At 43.2% G+C, this 26,413-nt stretch overlaps 3 protein-coding genes across 5 annotated transcripts in view; 2 read left to right on the top strand and 1 right to left on the bottom strand.

Annotated features, from left to right (window-relative positions):
* The window catches only part of LOC311138953 (glutaminase kidney isoform, mitochondrial-like), a 47,077-nt gene extending 42,489 nt beyond the window's left edge, over positions 1 to 4,588 (top strand). For all 3 annotated transcript variants that reach the window (XM_084173769.1, XM_084173770.1, XM_084173771.1), the window contains 3 exons: positions 276 to 352; positions 553 to 616; positions 870 to 4,588. In XM_084173769.1, coding sequence (XP_084029895.1) covers positions 276 to 352; positions 553 to 616; positions 870 to 1,032 — 304 coding nt within the window. In that variant the 3' untranslated portion in view covers positions 1,033 to 4,588. The remainder of the gene's footprint in view (positions 1 to 275; positions 353 to 552; positions 617 to 869) is intronic.
* A 6,217-nt stretch (positions 4,589 to 10,805) lies between these two features.
* LOC311138965 (elastase-1-like) lies at positions 10,806 to 15,340 on the bottom strand. Its single transcript, XM_084173783.1, has 8 exons — positions 15,237 to 15,340; positions 14,616 to 14,719; positions 14,086 to 14,186; positions 13,604 to 13,729; positions 12,907 to 13,043; positions 11,660 to 11,802; positions 11,137 to 11,286; positions 10,806 to 10,950 (listed from the first exon to the last, which is right to left on the bottom strand). Exons 1-8 carry the CDS (start codon positions 15,274 to 15,276, stop codon positions 10,939 to 10,941), a joined length of 813 nt encoding a protein of 270 aa, XP_084029909.1. The 5' UTR covers positions 15,277 to 15,340; the 3' UTR covers positions 10,806 to 10,938.
* Positions 15,341 to 19,023: 3,683 nt separating this feature from the next.
* Positions 19,024 to 26,212, top strand: LOC311138966 (elastase-1). Its single transcript, XM_084173784.1, has 8 exons — positions 19,024 to 19,073; positions 19,280 to 19,383; positions 23,563 to 23,663; positions 24,024 to 24,149; positions 24,766 to 24,902; positions 25,086 to 25,228; positions 25,526 to 25,675; positions 25,864 to 26,212. Exons 1-8 carry the CDS (start codon positions 19,034 to 19,036, stop codon positions 25,873 to 25,875), a joined length of 813 nt encoding a protein of 270 aa, XP_084029910.1. The 5' UTR covers positions 19,024 to 19,033; the 3' UTR covers positions 25,876 to 26,212.
* Positions 26,213 to 26,413: the final 201 nt, after the last annotated feature.

Here is a 26,413-nt window from a genome sequence, read left to right as displayed (position 1 = left end):
TAATATAAAGTAAATATATTGTTCGTTTTACTACTTGTCACATGCTGTAGATGTCACTCTCTCCTAGCTAGTAATCCTTCACAGTAAACCTCTTGGAAATTAGAACTAACATGTAGAATATAGCACCCCTCGTCTCCTATCCTGTCCTCTCAGGTTTGCTCTGTCATCGATGGACATGGATCTGAAAGACTACGACTCTCCTATCCTGTCCTCTCAGATTTTCTCTGTCATCGATGGACATGTATCTGAAAGACTCTCCTATCCTTTCCTCTCAGGTTTGCTCTGTCATCGATGGATATGGATCTGAAAGACTACGACTCTAGGACGGCTCTACACGTGGCTGCCGCTGAGGGTGAGCTACAATCCACCGGTGGCTCCTAGTTGGGATTATGTCTTACAATGCATCATAGTGATGTTACAGCTACCTAGTTGTTATGACAGCTTCTAGCAAGTGTTATAATGCACTAAAAGTGTATCATATAAGGCATTATGTGTGTGTGCCTCATAGCAAGTGTTGCCCCCTAAGATACATATTTAGTGTTTTGTCCTCAGGTCATGTGGATGTGGTACGGTTCCTAACAGAAACCTGCAAAGTGAACCCCTTTGTGAAAGACAGGTACGGTAGCATTCATTCATCCACCCCTCCATTCATTCATCCATCTATATCAGTCTCTATTGACTTTGCCTCCAACCTAACAACGTCCCTTAGCTGGTGTTGCTATCTAGACTCACTATACATTCCCAGCCTCGTGCCTTATTTCTCCATGTCGTTCTGTCCTCCGCGGCTGGTATCTTTACTCAAAGGTAGCGCACTGAATAACGTCTGACATTGTTCACCTGTCTGTCTCGTCTCTACCACCTCCCTCCAGGTGGGGCAACGTTCCCCTGGATGACGCCATGCAGTTTGGCCACGGTGCCGTGGTGAAGGTCCTACAGGAGTACCAGGTGGCCTGCCAGGAACAGGAGAGACTACCAGTGGCTGATACCATACCCATACCCCCCAAACTAGAGACTGTAGAAGGCATGGTGTGATCAGGGGCCGTATGCGGCAGGTAGCTTAGTGGTTAAGAGCGTTGTGCCAGTAACCGAAAGGTCGCTGGTTCTAATCCCCGAGCCGACTAGGTGAAAAATCTGTCGATGTGCCCTTGAGCAAGGCACTTAACCCTAATTGCTCCTGTAAGTCGCTCTGGATAAGAGCGTCTGCTAAATGACTAAAATGTAATGTAAATGTATGTATCAAGCTCTCCCATTAGGAGTGCTGATCTACGATCAATTTTGCGTAATGAAACTGATTATTATAGACATTGAAGATCCTAGATCAGCACTCCTACTTGATAAATCATTAGGCCCCAAACGGAAGAAAGCCAATAGCAAACACTCATTTTAGTTTTCAGTTGCAATTGGTAGTGTCCGAAGTGCCACTCTATTTTATATAGGCCTTTTGTGCGTTAGTTGGTCAGTAGTGTGTATAAGGAATAGGGATGCCATTTGGGATGTAACCTTAGAAAAAAAGGCGCTATCTAGAACCTAAAAGGGTTCTTCGGCTGTCCCTATTGGAGAACCCTTTGAAGAACCCTTTTTGGTTCCATGTAGAACCCTTTCCACAGAGTGTTCTACATGGCACCCAAAAGGGTTCTACTTGGAACCAAAAACAATTATACTTGGAACCAAAAACGGTTATCCTATGGGGACAGCCAAAATAGCCCTTTTGGAATCTTTTTTTTTTCTAAGTGTGTAGTGTTATTCCTTCCACCAGGACTTCTCTCTCTGACATCTCTGAGTCCCTGGGTGAGTCCCAATAATATCTCCTTCCTCCTGAAGTGTACACTTGTTCACTACTTCCCACAAATCTAAAAGCATTGGATTGGTGGAGGCATGGGGTAGTGGGAGTTTCCACCATATTTCTTATACCAGTCATTTTCCTTCAAATCAGTGAAGTGCACACTTTAGGAGGAAGGAAAGATCTTTGGGACGGAGTCCCTATCTTGTATGCAGTATTTACTCCTCTCCTAGGCTGGGCTTATATACAGGAGGAGACCTGAGAGTGAGGCTGGGCTTAAATACAGGAGGAGACCTGAGAGTGAGGCTGGGCTTAAATACAGGAGGAGACCTGAGAGTGAGGCTGGGCTTATATACAGGAGGAGACCTGAGAGTGAGGCTGGGCTTAAATACAGGAGGAGACCTGAGAGTGAGGCTGGGCTTAAATACAGGAGGAGACCTGAGAGTGAGGCTGGGCTTAAATACAGGAGGAGACCTGAGAGTGAGGCTGGGCTTACATACCTAATATTTAATGCAATCCTCTTATTGGCTGAAAGACTACATATCTTTCCAACACACACAAGCTCCCAGGCGGTTGCTTCAATTGTCTCTCTTTTGAACTGATGCGCAGGCAGGGAACTTCTAAATTGGAACTAACCTCTATTCTGTTAAGAAACAATAATGTTCATATTTGATCACATCCAAAGTTATATGTTGCCATTTTAGCTGATATTCATTAGTGTTGCCGTTCTCACGGTCCGCAAATACGAGTTGCAGTTACTTCTTCCCCATTGGAAATACTAATGCTACTTTAGTGAATATTAGGAGTACAGTAATAATTCTGGCCTTGTTGGAAAGCTCACATCCTCCCCTTCTCAACGAAACCACTGGTATTTACCCCCCTCTGACGGTTATGATGAGGAGAAAATCAGAGCTGTAAATTGGTTAACCTGTATCCAAGGCTTTGTAGGCTAGGATGATTAATCATGGCTTCCACAATTGCAATTTTGCCAGCTAAGTTATAGGAGGGTATACACTCTATACTGGTAGGCCTAGTTGGACAAGGCTGAATATGCACATGGTCGAAGTTAAGAGGAAGCCTAAATATTAGTTATTTAATGGGAAAATGCGTTGACTAAACTATGACTGTGACTAAAACTACACTAAAATTGTCCAGTTTTAGTTTACTTAAAAACTAAGAAGGATGAAATGGCTAAAATGTGACTAAGACCAAAAACATATTGTAAAGTGGTTATCCCACTGGCTATAAGATGAATGCACCAATTTGTAAGTCGCTCTGGATAAGAGCGTCTGCTAAATGACGTAAATGACTAAAAGCTATTTTAGTCAAAAGACTAAAACGAAATCTAAAATCGCTGGCAAAATGAACACTGCTAGGTACCAGTCTGTCAAGTTTGGCATGACAAGGAGTTGACATGACAAGGAGTTGACATGACAAGGAGTTGACATGACAAGGAGTTGACATGACAAGGAGTTGACATGACAAGGAGTTGACATGACAAGGAGTTGACATGACAAGGAGTTGACATGATAGCACAAAACAGATCTGGGACCAGGCTCATATGAACAGGCGAGTTGCCTTGGTAGTGTTTTCTTAGCAAGGGCCTTTTGCAAATTCATATACAGCACTTTCACAACACACAGCTGGCCTGCTAAAAAAACAGCTTTGTCGTTCTCCTCTGTGCAGTAGGTGTTTATGTGTATGCTGCATCAGAGAATGCCTTTGGCTTTGCGGTTTATTGGTGAAGATTAGCACGTTGTTGATACATTAGCTGAGGTTGTGCTACAAGGGCGCAGCAGACAGACACTTCTAAGACCCCGTCATGATGAAGGGGTTCTGATATCATGGTGACTGTTGTTTCAGTCATACTGAAGGGGTTCAGATATCATGGTGACGGTTTCAGTAATACTGAAGGGGTTCAGATATCATGGTGACTGTTGTTTCAGTAATACTGAAGGGGTTCAGATATCATGGTGACGGTTTCAGTAATACTGAAGGGGTTCAGATATCATGGTGACGGTTTCAGTAATACTGAAGGGGTTCAGATATCATGGTGACGGTTTCAGTAATACTGAAGGGGTTCAGATATCATGGTGACTGTTGTTTCAGTAATACTGAAGGGGTTCAGATATCATGGTGACGGTTTCAGTAATACTGAAGGGGTTCAGATATCATGGTGACTGTTGTTTCAGTAATACTGAAGGGGTTCAGATATCATGGTGACGGTTTCAGTAATACTGAAGGGGTTCAGATATCATGGTGACTGTTGTTTCAGTCATGTCTTTGGCTTCATTGAGTACCCGGGGCTCTGTTCCAAAATCCACACTAACATATAACTTAGAGTGAAGCAATGTGTTGGACACGCATTCTAAATGGTATGCTAGAATGGACATTGGGACGTAGCTGGGTTTAGTTAAATTTAGTTAATTATTTCTAAAAGTCAAAAAGTATGTGCCTTACTTTATTTAGCTTTATACCTTATGTACTTTATTAAAGATCTACTGTAGGTCCATGGATGTAATACATGGGCCAATTTAATGTAGTTTGTCAACAAATGTGTAATGTTGAAACTGTGACGTACAGCATCGCATGTCTCTGACGTGATGAAATCGAGCACATCTGCAAACATTGAATTAGACTTTGTCTAAGTACTTTATTGCTCAAACGTAAATAAGAAAGTGTATTTCCTTTTATTGTCTCTTAACCTGTTCTTCATCACCTGAATTCACCGGTGGGATTTTTATGTCATGCTTATTTAAATGTCTGCATTATGAAAGGGATTATCTATTAAACATTGTCATGTTTTCACCCCCATGGGTAATGTTATGGAATTATATATAAGGGGATTTTCCTATGTAGGGAAAAATACTTGTTGACAATAAAATTGGTTTTCAATAGATCATTGCTCTCAGACGTTGGCTCTTGATACCGACGTCTATTTTTCATTCAGTATAGGACATTCAGCAGATGAAAGAAGTGGAAATGTTGCGGTCTGAGGAGACGTGACCAGGCCAGTGGCCAGCTCTGTTCACCGCTGTCTTGGTCTCATTGGCACATTTTCAAGTCTTGTGTTGTTGTATTGGAACAAACATGAGAGAGCCAGAAATCGAGGTCCCTGCTGTCTATGACAGTTCTTAACCTCAACCCATGATCTCTAGGAGGAAAAGAGTATTGATTAGGAACAGTACAGATAACTGTATAATAATTTATAAGTGCCAGTCGGTGGATTGTGACTTATTGAGCATTGTGTTTTAAGTTTAAGAATCATACTGCATATTTGTGAGTTCTACGGTACTCTACTCATTTACATAATATTGGCACTTAGCATCATGTTATGGAGGCAGATATGGAAGACAGTGGCCATGGGAGCTGTGGTTCCTAGCTGATCTACAGTACATATCATATACTGTGATACATTACAAACATATGGATATCTATGGTACGTACCCCATCCATTCAGCTGATGTAGGCACACAGGTGGGTGAAGACGGTGGGCTTTCCCTGGGCGTTGCAGCCCTGGGTGGACACGAAGCTGGTCACACCATGGACGTAGTACTTCCCACTCACCTGGCAGTTCAGGGGGCCACCAGAGTCTCCCTACAGGAAACAGAGAGAAAAACAAGAGAGAGAGGGAGGACACAGGTGAGTACTACATTCACTGCGATGATTCTACTTAGAGTTAAAATACTGTTAAACTCTAGCAGGGGGTGATACTTTCAGTACCCTCACAGGGCCCTTATACACTCACACAGACTGTCACTTCAACACACACACAAACACTCACTCCATCATTTTCTCACTCACACATAATACATTTATACTGACTCTAGACACACCCACTCACATACAAGCTGCTGCTACTCTGTTTATCTTATATCCTGTGGCCTAGTCACCTGACCCCTATACATATCTACCTCCATCACTCCAGTATCCCTGCACATGTAAATATGGTATTGAACCGACCCTGTATATAGTCACCTGACCCCTATACATATCTACCTCCGTCACTCCAGTGTCCCTGCACATGTAAATATGGTATTGGAACTGACTTTCCTGTATATAGTATACTTACTTACTTTATTGTGTATTTCATATTTCTTATTCTTATTTCTTGTGTATTTTTTTCTAGTAATAAATTTTTATTGATTATTGCATTGTTGGGTTTTGAGTTTGCAAGAAAGGCATTTAACTGTACTTGTGCGTGTGACATTAAAACTTGAAACTTGACACTGGGGCGAGAACTCGTCACTATGCTGTTTTCATTCAGACTTTGAGTACTACCCTTCAGCCTCCACCAGAGGGCTTGGGCCTGAGATTAGATGAAATGAACCAATTTGCATCTACAAGTGAATTTACTTCATAAATTATAGATGAATTGTAATATTTTCCCTGAAGCTGACTTAATAGCTGTGACATACTATTAATGGTATGATTGTTATCTGTTGTCTCTCCCCCGTTGAAACTCAAGGACTCTTTTCACAACAGACCTGTGTTTGGGGACTGTGTTTCACCCTGGCGCCCAGAGAGAGATCCTCCTACAGCACAGACCATGGCGGTCTCGACAGAGCTGCCCCAACAGCTACGGCTGGAGCAGGTCCTGTGCTGCTCCAGCACGGGCGGGTAGGCCATCTTCAGTTCAGAGGACAGGCTACCGCCGGCTAGGAAGGACATGATTAACATGGATTGTAAGTGCCAGACACCCAAAAAACATTTGAAGGCCAAAATCCATAGGATCTCATGTATCTGATAACTCAGACCAAGTACTGATGGTAAAATCAAACAGTCAGTAGCATAGGTATTCCGTTTTTGTGGAAGCTTAACTACCACTTAACTACCACTTGGTTTTCTCAGTTTCAATGGACATTACGTCTCTGCAAAAAGTCCCTGTAACCAGTTCAGTAACTGTTACATTTGCTATTTGCTATACTAGCTCTGCGACCTATCCAGTGATGTAGCAGAGGTTGTTGTGGGACAGGATCTGACCAGAGGGAGGAAGAGCAGCTAGCTGGACAGCAGAGTTCAGGAAAGAACAGGTAGCTGGACGTTAGAGTTCAGGGAAGAACAGGTAGCTGGACGTTATAGTTGAGGGAAAAGCAGGTAGCTGGATAGCAGAGTTCAGGGAAGAGCAGCCAGCTGGATGGCAGAGTTCAGGACAAACGCAGCAGGGCAATGTCATACCTGAAATATAAAGGGACAAATATAACAACCTCTTATCTCACAGACCTGCATAGACTAACGTTATTCCGGTGTAAATCAGGCTTGACTTAAGTTTTTGGACCATCACAACAGATGGATGTTATAGCCTGGCAGCACCTCCTACTGGATAATTATAAATATTGGTATATGGGTAAAAATAATAAAGCAGATATTGAATACCCATTTGAGCATGGTGAAGTTATTAATTCCAATTTGGATGGTGTATAAATACACCCAGTCACTACAAAGATACAGGCGTCCTTCCTAACTCAGTTGCCGGAGAGGAAGGAAACCGCTCATGGATTTCACCAAGAGGCTAATGGTGACTTTAAAACAGTTACAGAGTTTACTAGTTTTAGAAAACTAAGGATGGGTCAACAACATTGTAGTTACTCCACAATACTAACCTAATTGACAGAGTGAAAAGAAGGAAGCCTGTACAGAATACAACATTTATCTTGTTTATAATAAGGCACTAAAGTAATACTGCAAAATATGCGGCAAAGCAATTAACTTTTTGTCCTCAATACAAAGTGTTATGTTTGTGGCAAATCCAATACAACACATTACTGAGTACCACTCTCCATATTTTTTATCATAGTGGTGGCTGCATCATGTTATGGGTATGCTTGTAATCATTATGTTTTTCAGGATTTAAAAAAAACAGTCTGCTTTCCACCAGACACTGGGAGATTAATTCACCTTTCAGCAAGACAATAACCTAAAACATAAGGCCAAATCTACACTGAGTTGCTTACGAGGAAAGACATTGAATGTTTCTGAGTGGCACAGTTACAGTTTTAACTTAAATCTGCTTGAAAATCTATGGCAAGACCTGAAAATGGCTGTCTAGCAACGATGTACAACCAATTTGTTAAACAAATCAAGAGTGTGCGAAGCTGTCATCAAGGCAAAGGGTGGCTATTTGAAGAATCTCAAATATAACATGTATTTTAATTTGTTTAACACTTTTTTGGTTACTACATGATTCCATATGTGTTATTTCATAGTTTTGATGTCTTCACTATTAGAGAGAATTTAATCCATTTTAGAATAAGGCTGTGACATCTCAAAATGTGGAAAAGTGAAGGGGTCTGAATACTTTCCGAATGCACTGTATATTATAGAGATCAGTCCTTTTGGGAGCCCAGATAATTTATTTATAAATCCCATCATTGGATGGTTCTGTAGTTGGATTTTCCAAGGGGCTCCATAGGCCAGCATAGCTGACATACGTTGTAAATATAGAAAAAAAACGATGTGCCAGGTAATGTGTCTTTCTAATTTTGGAATGTTCTTAAACCATTACTGTCCATGATATCGATAAGGGTACGGATTCCACATTTGGACCATTAGGGGGATGCAAAAGGCCGCCCTCCGGATCGCAAGGTGTTATTGTGAAATATTAGAGTACGGGCATGACATTTTGATTCCCAGGTACATTGTTTTACAGTTTTGGGCCAAATATCAATTGTGTGAGCAGTAATAGGACCAAAGAGTAGTTGACATTGTTTAAGGGATGAATCAGTGAAGACCACCTCTTCCAGGGTAATGGGAGACAGGAGACACCATATTACATTGTTTAAGGGATACATCAGTGAAGACCACCTCTTCCAGGGTAATAGGAGACAGGAGACACCATATTACATTGTTTAAGGGATGAATCAGTGAAGACCACCTCTTCCAGGGTAATAGGAGACAGGAGACACCATATTACATTGTTTAAGGGATGAATCAGTGAAGACCACCTCTTCTAGGGTAATGGGAGACAGGAGACACCATATTACATTGTTTAAGGGATACATCAGTGAAGACCACCTCTTCTAGGGTAATGGGAGACAGGAGACACCATATTACATTGTTTAAGGGATACATCAGTGAAGACCACCTCTTCTAGGGTAATGGGAGACAGGAGACACCATATTACATTGTTTAAGGGATACATCAGTGAAGACCACCTCTTCTAGGGTAATGGGAGACAGGAGACACCATATTACATTGTTTAAGGGATACATCAGTGAAGACCACCTCTTCCAGGGTAATGGGAGACACCATATTACATTGTCACCAAGGCCAAGCCCACTGGGGACGTACCACAGTTATCTCCTGTCACCAAGGCCAAGCCCACTGGGGACGTACCACAGTTATCTCCTGTCACCAAGGCCCACTGGGGACGTACCACAGTTATCTCCTGTCACCAAGGCCAAACCCACTGGGGACGTACCACAGTTATCTCCTGTCACCAAGGCCAAGCCCACTGGGGACGTACCACAGTTATCTCCTGTCATCAAGGCCCACTGGGGACGTACCACAGTTATCTCCTGTCACCAAGGCCAAACCCACTGGGGACGTACCACAGTTATCTCCTGTCACCAAGGCCAAACCCACTGGGGACGTACCACAGTTATCTCCTGTCACCAAGGCCCACTGGGGACGTACCATAGTTATCTCCCGTCACCAAGGCCAAGCCCCACTGGGGACATCTCACCGTTATCTCCTGTCACCAAGGCCAAGCCCCACTGGAGACATCTCATCCCACTGTGAGTATACTCAAATATATGCAGTCACTGTACTGTAAGTTGCTCTGGATCAAAGTGTCAGGTAAATGGCATGTATTATTATTATAATAATGATTTAACCATGTCTATCCTCAGGTTGGTTAGATTCCAGGTGGGAAGGGTTTTGTTTAAAAATATATTTCTACCATGTAAACTCTCAGGGCTTCCCGGACCCAGATTAACTCTAGTACTGGATCTTTCACAATGGAGAATCTCTATTGTAAATCCATTTTAGTCCAGGACTTAATTCATGTGTGTCTGGGAAACTTACCCTCAATATTAGGACCTATAAGCAAGACAGTGGATAAAAAGCCCCTTTCTGTTAAAATGCATTAATTACAAGGAGAGGGTAATTCCCATGCGATTAGTTACTGTGGATACAGATGGTGTCTAAAACAGGCCAAAGCTGTGACTTCTGTTTATTCACAATATACAATGTCCTCTCTCGTTCTTTATTATAGGTTAGGCTATGTTTTCACCGTATGTCAATCATGTGTATCGAGTGTACTGGAGTCCTCATTCAGTCGTCCAGATAGCTGAGTTGGGCAGTGCTGTTACTTACCATCAATGGTGTGGGCTCAGCTCCCATTTGAACTAAATATGCCTACAGTATGTGTGTTATGACTGAGAAACTGTCAGCCATTTTGGATTTATTGTGGTTATAAAAGCTACTTCTTCGTAGGCAGGATACAATATTGAGGTGTGTTTTGTTGATGCAAGTTTATTAATGATTTCTTAGGCTGAGCAGTCGGCCTGCTCACTGAATTATTATCTGAATGGGAGCACATTAATGTTCATCCTCAAGGGGCGTTGCTTAGCAATTGTGCATGAGAGTAAGTTACTTTTTTCTGAACTTGACTCGTACAGTAAAAGTACAACGGGTTCAACCGGTTCAGTCAGTAACTCATTTTCAGACGGCAACCCAGGTGAGGCAGGTTGGACGTACTGTAGTAGTAAGCAATGCCTCGAATACACACCAATACCTTATTTCAGTCAGTTTATGTTGCCCCTGCATTTGCAAGGATGTTCATAATGAGGATTAATTTATAGCACATAAAATTAAAAGAGCACCATTCTTTTCTAGATTCTTTGATGTTCTTACATCCAGTTAACAAACTTTAATTATTTCTCCACTTCTAAAGACATCTCATTCTCAAATAAAGCGTAGTCACAAAATACCCCGCTGAAATTACACTCATAACGCACACAATTCAGTGAAGTAATTAATGACAGGGTGGATTTGACATGAACAGTAAAAAGTAAACATGATGAAAGGTTTACTCCAAAGTCGATAAAGTTTATTAAACTTTTAGAGCAGAATGTGAATTAAATTGAGCTGGGTTGGTGGTGATTCCGGATCAGTGCCTTGGGTTCTGTCTTTCTGCTCGATGACCATGTTCCCTTTCAACCCATGATCTGCAGAGGAAAGGAATGACAATTAATTAGACCAGGATTCAGACATTTGCCCAAAATACAGTCAGTATTGTTGCTGAGACGGACACCGATTCGACTAATTAAAATGTGCATAACAATGCCATAGACTTAGCTTTGAGAGAAATTAAGTAATGTTCTCCTCCTGTCCCCTAGCTATAAGGTACGTACCCCGTTCATCCAGCTGATGTAAGCAGACACACGGGTGAAGACGGTGGGCTTGCGGTTGGCGTTGCATCCAGAAGAGGACACGAAGCTGGTCACTCCGTGGACGTAGTACTGACCGTTGACCTGGCAGTTCAGGGGGCCGCCAGAGTCTCCCTAGAACGATGGAGAGGGAGAGCTTCACCAGGGCTGAGTTACACATTTTTGATTCTTACACATTTATTACTTCATGAATTTATGTATAACATAAAGTGTCTGTCGCTTACAAAATATAAATGGTTATTTTTATTTTCTAAACATGTAGCTAAGCTAAGATATAATTCAAATGATAAATGAATATAAAGTCAATAAAATGCATCCATACATATGTTACAGCAGTATAACCCCACCAAGACAAATCATCTTCAAACCTCTTGGTGTAGTGTTTAAGGTTTTAGAAGGACAGATGCAGGGTCGTGGGTTCAAATCCCAAACCGATCGGTCTACACCCCCCCCCCCTCCACCTCCCCCTCAATTACACTGGTCTTACCTGGCAACCAGAGTTGGCTCCGCCTCCGGCGCAGACCATGGAGGTCTTGACGGTAGATCCCCACCAGCCAGAGCTGGAGCAGGTCTGGTGGTCAACGCTGGGCAGCCAAGCCTGCTTCAGGCTGTTGGACAGAGAACCGCCGGCTATAGGGCAGACAGGGGACGCTTTATTAGAATATGTAAAATAAAATAGTGACATTTATCTATTGTAGTTATATATCACTTCAGCTGATAGTGAAGAACAGGGGATGCATTTCAGAGGAACAGGATATGATAATTCAATATGGTTTCATTTAGAATATGTCAAAATAAGTAAATTTAACCATATGTCATCTCGGTTGACATTAGTTATAGCAGGATGATGTTTATTGTCATGAGTCTTGTCCTGTTATCAAAACTGAGCGGTTTCCCCTTAGATAGGCCAGCTGCAGAGTAAAAATGTGCTATATTGTAAAGATTCATGAAAACAAAAATTGGCTTTTTGATCTTCATTTAAGATTAGGGTTAGTTTCAAGTTTTAATGTCACATGCACAAGTACAGTGAAATGCCTTTTTTGCAAACTCAAAACCCAACAATGCAATAATCAATAACAAAGTAATACTAGAAAAAAACAAGGTAGAACAAAAACACACGCGATACAACGAGGGTTAGGCATTAAGGTTAGAAGTGTGGTTAGGGTAAAGGTTAGGTTTAAAATCAGATTTTATGACTTTGTGACTGCCAGCTACTGACCACTCTGCAGAGCCGCCTCCAGAAAAAGATTCATGAAGAAAAACCTAACCTGCTTAGTTATATGTCACTTACATGCTTAAGAACAATTATAAACTAGGTTGTTCGAGCCCTGAATGCTGATTGGCTGAAAGCCGTGGTATACCACGGGTATGACAAAACATTTATTTTTACTGCTCTAATTAACGTTGGTAACCAGTTTATGATAGCAATAATGCACCTCGGGGGGTTTGTGGTATATGGCCAATATACCATGGCTAAGGGCTGTATCCAGGCACTCAGCGTTGCGTCGTGCTTAAGAACAGCCCTTAGCCGTGGTAAATTGGCCATATACCACACCCCCTTGGGCCTTATTGCTTAAGTATAAATCCCAAAAGACCCTCATTTGCCAGCTCTGTTAATGTCATATTCAGGGTTGTGATGAGTTATGGGTAGTCTCTGGGACTGTACTGTGTGCGAGGACAATGAAATGTTTTAATGCGTTTGAGGTTACATTGAGATAATAGGTTGCTACTAACTCTGGGTGCGTCCCCATCCGGATATGTAGCAAGGGTTGTTGTTGGGCAGGATCTGGCCAGATGGAGGAAGAGCAGCCAGCTGGACAGCAGAGTTCAGGAAAGCCTCGGTGGACAGACGCAGCAGGGCGATGTCATATCTAAGAAATAGAAGAGCACAGTATCATACCAGAGGAACAAAAGGGTACGTCCGAGGAGTCGTTTTCACTTCAGGTTATACATCTTTCTCACAGTGTTTCTGCACTTTCTCCCAACCTTTCTATGCTGTACTTATGGCAACCCAATATGTAACATATTTATTATTTATTTATTATTGTGGAATATCTACTAAATGCTAAGAGGATCTGCTAAATATAGCTCATTGGGTCACTGTTTTATAAACATACACAGCATCACTTTTTTATTTATTTTTAAGATCTGATATAGCCGCAACATGGTCTCGCTAGAATATATATTTTTAAAGTGTGACACTTGACCCCTGTAGTTAAATGTAGTCACCTTGGCTGACATATTAGTTATACCGTATGTCACTTGTGGAGACGTATATGTCACAGTAATTACATATTGGTTATAGTAAACATTTATGATGTACTGACCCATATTATACACAAATTCTTATCAGTCAATGTAAATGTAAAATAAATATTTTAAAAAACTGTTGGAAAAAAAACGATCAATTTATAAACTAAACGGTCCGTACCCTGCAGCGACGTTGTTGGAGTTCCACCCGTTGTGGATGTAGACCTGGCTGACGGTCTTGATCTGTTCCTTACCCTCGTTGCTGTTCAGGTGGTGGTCTCCCAGAACCACACGCCAAGTCCTCTGGCTGGAGACACACGCAATAATACATTGGTCACTTAGGAAGTCACTTAGGAAGTTGTACAACATACATCCATATTATAGTGATCTTAAAGTTGGAATCTGTCGCGGTGAAACTGCCACGTACGTTAGGCCTACTCTAAACAGCTGACAGTTTTTTTTCTTTGACATCATTGCACGCGTGATAGAACTGCAGAGTATGTACTATGATTTTTGTTTATCACAACGCTGGAAGCTCATCTCCTCCGTTGACAGTGGCGCTGTGTTACCTTTCGCGGCTCTCAGCTTTAACCTAACGCCATGCTACCTTGTCAAGAGGTTTCAGAGTTTCGCTATAAAATCTTATGTCTTCCTTTGTCCTACCTGTCCACACAGTGAGCAGCAGTCATGACCCATCCCCTCCTGATCAGAGTACCTCCGCATGTGTGGTAGTAGGAGCTGCCAGACAAATACTGGAGAGAGATCTGAGAGAGAGAGCGAGAGCAAGAGAGAGCGAGAGAGAGAGAGAGAGAGAGAGAGAGAGGGGTGAGAGAGAGGGGGGGGGGGTGAGAGAGGGGGGTGAGAGGAGGATGTTAAAGAAGGGAGGAGAGTATTAGAACAAAAAAATATGTACCGAAAAGTTAGTTTCTTCATCGTATGAAACTATCAGGTGCAGCTGATCCTTGCTGGATCCCAGGTCCCATGGCCAACTCCTCTAGTACAGAGGAACTGGCTGAAAAACAGAAAGTTCTGGGAGCGGCAGGCTAATTTTGACACCCAGATCCAAATCAGCTAGGCTGTCACAGGAGACTTCACTGGTGGAACCAGCCTGTTTTACTGCACAGAATGGTGATCGCAGCAATCAGGCTGGTTCCACCAGGCTACGAGAGACTATGAGAAGGATAATGTTTTACCTGCCAGGGCCAGGAGTTGGGCTGGGCGACCTCGCCACCCACAACCCTCTCTTCAGCTCCATCTTCTAGGTATCTGGGCTGGGGCACCAGATTCTCAGACAGCACTGGAAAAAGTCAAGGGGTGTGAATACTTTCTGCAGGCAAGGAGTGTGAATACTTTCTGAAGGCAGTTTAGCATGAGATTAGCTATAAAACTGCACATTTTTGTCTTTGCCCAATAACATGTGTGGAATTGTAGGAAGCTAGCTTTTCCAACCCCCGTTCATACCTTACGGTCCACTGGTCTCTCCCCTATTTGACCTAGTTAACCTAGTTAAGACATATCAATACTGTATGTAGTCATTTATTTATGCACGTAAGTCTGTAACGTCTATGTTAATGTTTTTAAATGTATGTCAATTGTAAAGTATTTTTGTTTGTAATGTCGTTTTCTGTATGTGTCGGACCCCAGGAAGAATAGCTGTCGCCATTGCCGTCGGATCCTAATAAAATCTAAATCTAGTCTCAATCAGGGGGTGAATAAATACTTTGCGTCTCTGAGTGTGTCAAAGCACGAGAGAGAGAGAGGTAGAGAGAGAGTCTCAAGGAGAGAGAGTTTGTATAGAGATGGTAATTTCTTACCCAGGGCTGCGAGAGCGCTCAACAGGACGAACCTCAGCATGTTTGCAGTCTGTTAGTGTCAGTCTATCCTTATGGAATATTCCTGTCCCTGTTTTATACCCTCTGGACTCTGGAAGACTGAGAACACCCCACCTGACCTATCTAACTTTCCCCAAAATGCCACAGTTTTCCCGAAATCCCGGTTGGAGGATTCCTGGAATCAAGAGAGAATAAGCTAGGAGGGAATCCAGCACACAGGATTTCTGGAAAACCTTCCTGTCTGGTAGGTGTTTGTACAACATCAGGGTGGCAGCAGGTAACCACCTGTGTTCTGTCCCACCGTTATCCCACTGTCCAAGGTCTAGGCCCTAGCCTCAGATACCTGGCTTAGGGTTAGCGGATCCAGCTGTATTACTGTACACTACCTGGGTTAGGGTTAGCGGATCCAGCTGTATTACTGTACACTACCTGGGTTAGGGTTAGCGGATCCAGCTGTATTACTATACACTACCTGGGTTAGGGTTATCAGATCCAGCTGGATTACTGTACACTACCTGGGTTAGGGTTAGCGGATCCAGCTGTATTACTGTACACTACCTGGGTTAGGGTTAGCAGATCCAGCTGTATTACTGTACACTACCTGGGTTAGGGTTAGCGGATCCAGCTGTATTACTATACACTACCTGGGTTAGGGTTAGCAGATCCAGCTGTATTACTGTACACTACCTGGGTTAGGGTTAGCGGATCCAGCTGTATTACTGTACACTACCTGGGTTAGGGTTATCAGATCCAGCTGGATTACTGTACACTACCTGGGTTAGGGTTAGCGGATCCAGCTGTATTACTGTACACTACCTGGGTTAGGGTTAGCAGATCCAGCTGTATTACTGTACACTACCTGGGTTAGGGTTAGCGGATCCAGCTGTATTACTGTACACTACCTGGGTTAGGGTTAGCAGATCCAGCTGTATTACTATACACTACCTGGGTTAGGGTTAGCGGATCCAGCTGTATTACTATACACTACCTGGGTTAGGGTTAGCGGATCCAGCTGTATTACTGTACACTACCTGGGTTAGGGTTAGCAGATTCAGCTGTATTACTGTACACTACCTGGGTTAGGGTTAGCGGATCCAGCTGTATTACTGTACACTACCTGGGTTAGGGTTAGCGGATCCAGCTGTATTACTGTACACTACCTGGGTTAGGGTTAGCGGATCCAGCTGTATTACTGTATACTACCTGGGTTAGGGTTAGCGGATCCAGCTGTATTACTGTACACTACCTGGGTTAGGGTTAGCGGATCCAGCTGTATTACTGTACACTACCTGGGTTAGGGTTAGCGGATCCAGCTGTATTACTATACACTACCTGGGTTAGGGTTAGCGGATCCAGCTGTATTACTGTACACTACCTGGGTTAGGGTTAGCGGATCCAGCTGTATTACTGTACACTACCTGGGTTAGGGTTAGCAGATCCAGCTGTATTACTGTACACTACCTGGGTTAGGGTTAGCGGATCCAGCTGTATTACTGTACACTACCTGGGTTAGGGTTAGCAGATCCAGCTGTATTACTGTACACTACCTGGGTTAGGGTTAGCAGATCCAGCTGTATTACTGTACACTACCTGGGTTAGGGTTAACAGATCCAGCTGTATTACTGTACACTACCTGGGTTAGGGTTAGCAGATCCAGCTGTATTACTGTACACTACCTGGGTTAGGGTTAGCGGATCCAGCTGTATTACTGTACACTACCTGGGTTAGGGTTAGCGGATCCAGCTGTATTACTGTACACTACCTGGGTTAGGGTTAGCGGATCCAGCTGTATTACTGTACACTACCTGGGTTAGGGTTAGCGGATCCAGCTGTATTACTGTACACTACCTGGGTTAGGGTTAGCGGATCCAGCTGTATTACTATACACTACCTGGGTTAGGGTCAGCGGATCCAGCTGTATTACTATACACTACCTGGGTTAGGGTTAGCGGATCCAGCTGTATTACTGTACACTACCTGGGTTAGGGTTAGCGGATCCAGCTGTATTACTGTACACTACCTGGGTTAGGGTTAGCGGATCCAGCTGTATTACTGTACACTACCTGGGTTAGGGTTAGCGGATCCAGCTGTATTACTGTACACTACCTGGGTTAGGGTTAGCGGATCCAGCTGTATTACTGTACACTACCTGGGTTAGGGTTAGCGGATCCAGCTGTATTACTGTACACTACCTGGGTTAGGGTTAGCGGATCCAGCTGTATTACTGTACACTACCTGGGTTAGGGTTAGCGGATCCAGCTGTATTACTGTACACTACCTGGGTTAGGGTTAGCGGATCCAGCTGTATTACTGTACACTACCTGGGTTAGGGTTAGCGGATCCAGCTGTATTACTGTACACTACCTGGGTTAGGGTTAGCGGATCCAGCTGTATTACTGTACACTACCTGGGTTAGGGTTAGCGGATCCAGCTGTATTACTGTACACTACCTGGGTTAGGGTTAGCGGATCCAGCTGTATTACTGTACACTACCTGGGTTAGGGTTAGCGGATCCAGCTGTATTACTGTACACTACCTGGGTTAGGGTTAGCGGATCCAGCTGTATTACTGTACACTACCTGGGTTAGGGTTAGCGGATCCAGCTGTATTACTGTACACTACCTGGGTTAGGGTTAGCGGATCCAGCTGTATTACTGTACACTACCTGGGTTAGGGTTAGCGGATCCAGCTGTATTACTGTACACTACCTGGGTTAGGGTTAGCGGATCCAGCTGTATTACTGTACACTACCTGGGTTAGGGTTAGCGGATCCAGCTGTATTACTGTACACTACCTGGGTTAGGGTTAGCGGATCCAGCTGTATTACTGTACACTACCTGGGTTAGGGTTAGCGGATCCAGCTGTATTACTGTACACTACCTGGGTTAGGGTTAGCGGATCCAGCTGTATTACTGTACACTACCTGGGTTAGGGTTAGCGGATCCAGCTGTATTACTGTACACTACCTGGGTTAGGGTTAGCGGATCCAGCTGTATTACTATACACTACCTGGGTTAGGGTTAGCAGATCCAGCTGTATTACTGTACACTACCTGGGTTAGGGTTAGCAGATCCAGCTGTATTACTGTACACTACCTGGGTTAGGGTTAGCGGATCCAGCTGTATTACTGTACACTACCTGGGTTAGGGTTAGCGGATCCAGCTGTATTACTGTACACTACCTGGGTTAGGGTTAGCGGATCCAGCTGTATTACTGTACACTACCTGGGTTAGGGTTAGCGGATCCAGCTGTATTACTGTACACTACCTGGGTTAGGGTTAGCAGATCCAGCTGTATTACTGTACAGTGGATTTTCCCAGAATCATAGCCTTATCTTATTTAATTATTGGAAAATATGACTGTTTTAATGGTGTTGGAGATCAAAGATTAATTTTAATAAGATGTTTGAAATACTCTGTACACTTCAATAAAGGCTCCAATGTGATTTGTCAAGATTTTAACCCTCGACTCTTCATTTTGTTTTTTCATGCGAGTATTTTTGTTTGCCTTTTTGCTTATCTTGTGCAAATAATAACAGCTGCAGCAGTTCCATTCTACACCATCTGTTGCCAATCTGAAAGTACAGCACACCTACGTCCCAAATTACATTTTATTCCCACAAAGTGCACAGAATAGGGTGTGATTTGGGACGCACCCCTACACCCTGGTCGATCCAGACCAGACAGGAGGGGGTCAGGTGGGGTGTCATGCCACCCGAAGGTATAAAACAGGGACAGGAATATTCCATAAGGACAGACTGACACTAACAGACTGAAAACATGCTGAGGTTCGTCCTGTTGAGCGTTCTCGCAGCCCTGGGTAAGAACTGAATTTCTTCCGGACACTCTCTCTGTCTGCCTTTATATTTCCCCCCTCGTTCACTCTCATTCCCTCTCTTTTCTTATTCAGACTCCCTTTCTCTCTCTACATTTTCTCTCTTTCTCTCTCTCTCTCTCTTTGAGTATGTACAGCATCCAGAAGAAATCTACTTTAGCTGTGTGTTTCTGTCCTGTAATCTCCTGCAGTGCTGGCTGTGGATCTGGTGCCGCAGCCCAGATACCTGGAAGATGTTCCTGAGCAGAGAGTTGTGGGTGGTGAGGTCGCCCAACCCAACTCCTGGCCCTGGCAGGTAAAACATTAGCCTGATCCCAGGCCTGTACTAAATGTGCTTCAGCCAACTCGTCGATACTCCGCTGTCAGAGGAGTTGGCAATGATACAAACAGATCTGGGGCCAGGCAAGAAAAATATTACTGTTGAGAGATGTTACTTGAATAAAACTGTGAGCATCAGACCTAGGCGGAAAATAGTTGTATTTTGTAGTTTATTTGAAAATTCTAACTTTTCAAATACTCAAGGTAGTCAAATATACACTGAGTGTACAAAACATTAAGAACACCTTCCTAATATTGAGTTGCACCCCCTTTTTCCCTCAGAACAGCCTCAATTCGCCGGGGCATGGACTCTACAAGGTGTTGAAAGCGTTCCACAGGGATGCTGGCCAGTGTTGACTCCAGTGTTTGCCACAGCAGGTTTTCTTAATGTTTTGTACACTCAGTGTACTTTATATAGAGTTTCAACTAAAATGCAATTGTTTTCTTTGATATTGAAATACAGGTCTCGGAAAAACAAATAATATTTGAAGGTATTTGCAAGTGATTTGAAACCCCCCCCCCAAAAAAAAAAAAAACATGTAATTGATGGCTGCCAAATATTTGATGAAGAACCAAGAACTACAACAGTTGATTGAATTAGTGTAAATATATGATCATTAGCACATGGTTTGGAGGGCTAGATATTAATCTTAATATAGCCTATAGTAAATAATTAAATACACGAGGGACATGGAATCACCTCAGCATTAGAGTAGACCACTTTTGCATCTTCAAAATGAATAACAAATATATTTTGATAATGCGTGAGACATAAGATAATGCAGTAACACTTGACATCCAGTTCTTATACATGTGTAGTAGCTGTGTGATTTATTGCGCTAGCAACATTGTTGTTACACGGGTGTTGCTTTACATGTTACAAACAGATAAAAGCAACACCTCACGGCACAACGCCTCTCCCCTATTTGACCTAGATAGTTTGTGTGTATGTATTGATATGCCTTTTAAAAAATTGATGTAGTTCTGTCCTTGAGCTGTTCTTGTCTATTAATGTTCTGTATTATGTCATGTTTCATGTTTTGTGTGGACCCCAGGAAGAGTAGCTACTGCTTTCGCAACAGCTAATGGGGATCCTAATAAAATACCAAATACCACTTTGGAAATTGCTTGAGAATTGCATAATACTGGAGTTATCACAAGTGGAATAAGGAACGGTCAATATTCCTCTTGTGTACTGTAGTTACTAACTCTCAGCTCATTGCTATGCAATTAAAATGCAATTACCAAAGTATTACTGTAACAACATGGTAATAAGATATTGCTCCAAAGGTAATTAGATTTGTATTACACAGGCACAAGAACAGTTTAATGTTATGTGTTACTGAGAATGCTAACAGTAACAAAATATGACTATTAAGTGTCGAAAGGAAACTAAATATCCCAAAACTGTCTTCTTGAATCAACTACAGCCAAGGTGGAGAATATCATATTAGTTTTGTATTCGTACTAAACTATCCCTTTAAAGATGGTATAGTGTGTGTTTGAAACAAGAAAACTTACCCTCAGATGGACAAAGAGTTTCGGAGTTGTTTTTGCTAAGCATCCAACTTGCTGTTTGCAATGTTTGCAAATGGCATTGAAGTACTCTGCAGTATTTTCAGGTATTATAAAATTAATTGCAGCGTTCAACCTTTTCAGTGGCATGTTGAAAGAGTCATACAGTAGTTGAGCATCACAACTTATTTATACTTATCTGTACAAAATATCCTTGGTTAATTGGTTTGACTTGATTATGTACACATGGGGCAATGGACATTCAGGAGAATGGACATTTACAGAATGTTCAGATAGAAATGGTATTGTGTAGATCCAATATGACTGTCAGATAGATTGGAATAGGAGATTGGGTGTGCTCTATTTACTGTATTTCTATCTGCAACATGCCGTTCCACATACAGCCCTGCAAATACAGCCCTGGAAATACAGCCCTGCAAATACAGCCCTGCAAATACAGCCCTTCAAATACAGCCCTGCAAATACAGCCCTTCAAATACAGCCCTTCAAATACAGCCCTGCAAATACAGCCCTTCAAATACAGCCCTTGAAATACAGCCCTTGAAATACAGCCCTTCAAATACAGCCCTGCAAATACAGCCCTTCAAATACAGCCCTTCAAATACAGCCCTGCAAATACAGCCCTGCAAATACAGCCCTTCAAATACAGCCCTGCAAATACAGCCCTGCAAATACAGCCCTGCAAATACAGCCCTGTAAATACAGCCCTGCAAATACAGCCCTGCAAATACAGCCCTGCAAATACAGCCCTGCAAATACAGCCCTGCAAATACAGCCCTGCAAATACAGCCCTGGAAATACAGCCCTGCAAATACAGCCCTGCAAATACAGCCCTGCAAATACAGCCCTTCAAATACAGCCCTGCAAATACAGCCCTGCAAATACAGCCCTGCAAACACAGCCCTGCAAACACAGCCCTGCAAACACAGCCCTGCAAACACAGCCCTGCAAATACAGCCCTACAAATACAGCCCTGCAAATACAGCCCTGCAAATACAGCCCTGCCATTAGTTGAAGACAGCCAATCCAATCAATAGTTTCAGAGAAGTAGTCACTTCCTGAGATCTGTATTCAAATATATATATATATATAAAGTTGCTTTCTCAGGTCTGTATTCAAATAGTTTTTAAAAGTTGTCATTTTTTGGGATGTGTATTCAAATAGTTTTAAAAAAGTACTTACTTTCTGAGATCTGTATTCAAATATATATATATATATATAAAGTTGCTTTCTCAGGTCTGTATTCAAATAGTTTAGAAAAGTAGTAATTTTTTGGGATGTGTATTCAGATAGTTATCACCTCCCAAGTTACTATTTGTTCACCAGAAGAATAGTTACTTTCCACAACGCAGAGTTAAAACTATAGTTATCCCAGGTCTGGTGAGCACCCTCTGGTTATCCCAGGTCTGGTGAGCACCCTCTGGTTATCCTAGGTCTGGTGAGCACCCTCTGGTTATCCCAGGTCTGGTGAGCACCTCTGGTTATCCCAGGTCTGGTGAGCACCCTCTGGTTATCCCAGGTCTGGTGAGCACCTCTGGTTATCCCAGGTCTGGTGAGCACCCTCTGGTTATCCCAGGTCTGGTGAGCACCTCTGGTTATCCCAGGTATGGTGAGCACCCTCTGGTTATCCCAGGTCTGGTGAGCACCCTCTGGTTATCCCAGGTCTGGTGTGCACCCTCTAGTTATCCCAGGTCTGGTGAGCACCCTCTAGTTATCCCAGGTCTGGTGAGCACCCTCTAGTTATCCCAGGTCTGGTGAGCACCCTCTGGTTATCCCAGGTCTGGTGAGCACCCTCTGGTTATCCCAGGTCTGGTGAGCACCTCTGGTTATCCCAGGTCTGGTGAGCACCCTCTGGTTATCCCAGGTCTGGTGAGCACCCTCTGGTTATCCCAGGTCTGGTGAGCACCTCTGGTTATCCCAGGTCTGGTGAGCACCCTCTGGTTATCCCAGGTCTGGTGAGCACCTCTGGTTATCCCAGGTCTGGTGAGCACCCTCTGGTTATCCCAGGTCTGGTGAGCACCTCTGGTTATCCCAGGTCTGGTGAGCACCCTCTGGTTATCCCAGGTCTGGTGAGCACCCTCTGGTTATCCCAGGTCTGGTGAGCACCCTCTAGTTATCCCAGGTCTGGTGAGCACCCTCTAGTTATCCCAGGTCTGGTGAGCACCCTCTAGTTATCCCAGGTCTGGTGAGCACCCTCTGGTTATCCCAGGTCTGGTGAGCACCCTCTAGTTATCCCAGGTCTGGTGAGCACCCTCTAGTTATCCCAGGTCTGGTGAGCACCCTCTAGTTATCCCAGGTCTGGTGAGCACCCTCTGGTTATCCCAGGTCTGGTGAGCACCCTCTGGTTATCCCAGGTCTGGTGAGCAACAACTCAGTCTTTTAAAAAGTGACAAACCTTTTTTTTGTTCTAATCCTCTCCTCCCTTCAGCTATTGAATCTCCTCATCTTTAACATCCTCCTTTCACCTCTCTCTCTCTCTCTCTCTCTCTCTCTCTCTCTCTCTCTCTCACCCCCCCTCTCTCTCTCTCTCTCTCTTTCTCTCTCTCTCTCTCTCTCACCCCTCTCTCTCTCTCTCTCTCTCTCTCTCACCCCTCTCTCTCTCTTGCTCTCTTGTCCTCAGATCTCTCTCCAGTATTTGTCTGGCAGCTCCTACTACCACACATGCGGAGGTAGTCTGATCAGGAGGGGATGGGTCATGACTGCTGCTCACTGTGTGGACAGGTAGGACAAAGGAAGACATTATAGAATAGCTACAAGAGTTAACGTTACACAAATAAACAACACATGACAGATACAAATAGATTATACAAGATAAACAGCGAGTTCGAATTTTCATTAAAATGCCATTCATAAGATATGGATGTAACTTCCTAAGTGACCAATGTATTATTGGGTACGTACCATTTTAAAAGTTTATAAATTGATAGTTTTTTTGTTTGTAGTTTAGAGTAGGCCTAACGTACGTGGCAGTTTCACGGCGACAGATTCCAACTTTAAGATCGCTATAAAATGGATGTATGTTGTATAACTTCCTAAGTGACTTCCTAAGTGACCAATGTATTATTGTGTGTGTGTCTCCAGCCAGAGGACTTGGCGTGTGGTTCTGGGAGACCACCACCTGAACAGCAACGAGGGTAAGGAACAGATCCTGACCGTCAGCCAGGTCTACATCCACAACGGGTGGAACTCCAACAACGTCGCTGCAGGGTACGGAACTCATTTGGAATCAATTGTTATTTCAGTTGAAGTTTAAAATCGCGTCAGTGATTGGTTTTGAATTTAGCTACACTAGTTAAATGTCACTATTTTGACACGTTCTAATGATACCATGTTGTGCCGTTTTATTAGATCTTTAAAAATAAGTGTTCTGTGGTCCGGTTATAATAACAGTTATCTGGAGAATTATCCCAGTATTAAGTAGATGTGCTAGGGGGTGAAGTGCCACAGAACAGGAGGAAGGTTAGGATGAAGGAAGATTTATGACCTGAGGTGAAAATGAAGCCTTCTGGACGTTGTGTTCCTTTAACCCTCAGATCTGACATTGTGTTCCTTTAACCCTCAGAAATGACATTGTGTTCCTTTAACCCTCAGATCTGACATTGTGTTCCTTTAACCCTCAGATCTGACATTGTGTTCCTTTAACCCTCAGATCTGACGTTGTGTTCCTTTAACCCTCAGATCTGACATTGTGTTCCTTTAACCCTCAGATCTGACGTTGTGTTCCTTTAACCCTCAGATCTGACGTTGTGTTCCTTTAACCCTCAGATCTGACATTGTGTTCCTTTAACCCTCAGATCTGACGTTGTGTTCCTTTAACCCTCAGATATGACATCGCCCTGCTGCGTCTGTCCACCGAGGCTTCCCTGAACTCTGCTGTCCAGCTGGCTGCTCTGCCTCCATCTGACCAGATCCTGCCCAACAACAACCCCTGCTACATCACCGGATGGGGACGCACCTCCAGTGAGTTGCATAAGTAGTTAACAGTAACCGAACTGGGAAATGGTTTTTGGGTTAATATTTGTAGACTTATATTTGTGGCTAGTTTATAGTTGTCTCTCTTTTTTCTATACGTTTATCTAGCCGTATGCACTATGATCCCCATCCTGTTATCTTCTCTAACGTGTCCACTTGTCCTTCCTATAGCCGGCGGTTCTCTGTCCAACAGCCTGAAGCAGGCTTTGCTGCCCAGCGTTGACCACCAGACCTGCTCCAGCTCTGGCTGGTGGGGATCTACTATCAAGACCTCCATGGTCTGCGCCGGAGGCGGAGCCAACGCTGGATGCAATGTAAGAATAGTGTAATGGAATAATTTGTTTAAATGTTGGTTGTTCCAGGGTTTGAACCTGCGACCCTGCCTCTCTCGTTCTAACATCTTTTTATTTATTTTTATTTTTGTGTTCTAACATCTTACCTGTTCTCTTAGTGGGGCACTACTGAGGACACTACAACATGTTTTTGGATTAATTAAATGTAGTTTATTTTCTTTATAATTTAAATGATGTCATTGCTTACATATTTATAAACAAATAATTGATGTGTTGTAAGTATCTTTCCCTGGTGAAGCTCCCTCTCCATCGTTCTAGGGAGACTCTGGCGGCCCCCTGAACTGCCAGGTCAACGGTCAGTACTACGTCCACGGAGTGGCAAGCTTCGTGTCCTCTTCTGGATGCAACGCCATTCGCAAGCCCACCGTCTTCACCCGTGTGTCTGCTTACATCAGCTGGATGAACGGGGTACGTACTGTATAGCTAGGGGACAGGAGGAGAACAATTACTTCATTTCTCTCCAAGCTTGTCTATGGCATTGTTATGCACATTTTAATTAGTCGAATTGGTGTCCCCGTCTCAGCAACAATACTGACTGTATTTTGGGCAAATGTCTGAATCCTGGTCTAATTAATTGTCTTTCCTTTCCTCTGCAGATCATGGGTTGAAAGGGAACATGGTCATCGAGCAGAAAGACAGAACCCAAGGCACTGATCCGGAATCACCACCAACCCAGCTCAACTTAATTCACATTCTGCTCTTAAAGCTCAATAAACTTAAACTTTGAAGTAAACCTTTTCTCTTGTCTATGTGTAACAAGTCAAATCTATCTCAATGTTAATCTCCACTGTAACGTAACACATGTAAATTGATCAGATCCGTGGTAGGGTTATACATGTGCACAGTTTAGCGTAAATTTCCCTTGGAAGTACCAATGATTTACAGTGCCTTGCAAAAGTATTCATCCCCCTCTGCGTTTTTCCTATTTTGTTGCATTACAACCTGTAATTTAAATGGATTTTTATTTGGATTTCATGTAATGGACTTACACAAAATAGTCCAAATTGGTGAAGTGAAATAAAAATAATAACTTGTTTCAGAAAATTCGAAATATATAAATAACGGATAAGTGGTGCATGCATATGTATTCACCCCATTTGCTATGAAGCCCCTAAATAAGATCTGGTACAACCAATTACCTTCAGA

Source organism: Coregonus lavaretus, assembly GCF_964263955.1.
Source record: "Coregonus lavaretus genome assembly, chromosome: 12".
NCBI classification, from domain to species: domain Eukaryota; kingdom Metazoa; phylum Chordata; class Actinopteri; order Salmoniformes; family Salmonidae; genus Coregonus; species Coregonus lavaretus.
The sequence above is the reverse complement of the archived record's forward strand: the minus strand, read 5'-3'. Positions and strand labels throughout refer to the sequence as shown.

Coding starts and splice junctions, on each gene's coding strand:
- LOC311138965 (XM_084173783.1), bottom strand. CDS start 15,276: ATGCTGAGGTTCGTCCTGTTGAGCGCTCTCGCAGCCCTGG. Junction 13,044..13,603: donor TCCAACAACGTCGCTGCAGG/GTACGGACCGTT, acceptor TCTATTTCTTAG/ATATGACATCGCCCTGCTGC. Junction 11,803..12,906: donor CGGATGGGGACGCACCCAGA/GTTAGTAGCAAC, acceptor TCTGCCCTATAG/CCGGCGGTTCTCTGTCCAAC.
- LOC311138966 (XM_084173784.1), top strand. CDS start 19,034: ATGCTGAGGTTCGTCCTGTTGAGCGTTCTCGCAGCCCTGG. Junction 24,903..25,085: donor CGGATGGGGACGCACCTCCA/GTGAGTTGCATA, acceptor TCCTTCCTATAG/CCGGCGGTTCTCTGTCCAAC. Junction 25,229..25,525: donor GAGCCAACGCTGGATGCAAT/GTAAGAATAGTG, acceptor CCATCGTTCTAG/GGAGACTCTGGCGGCCCCCT.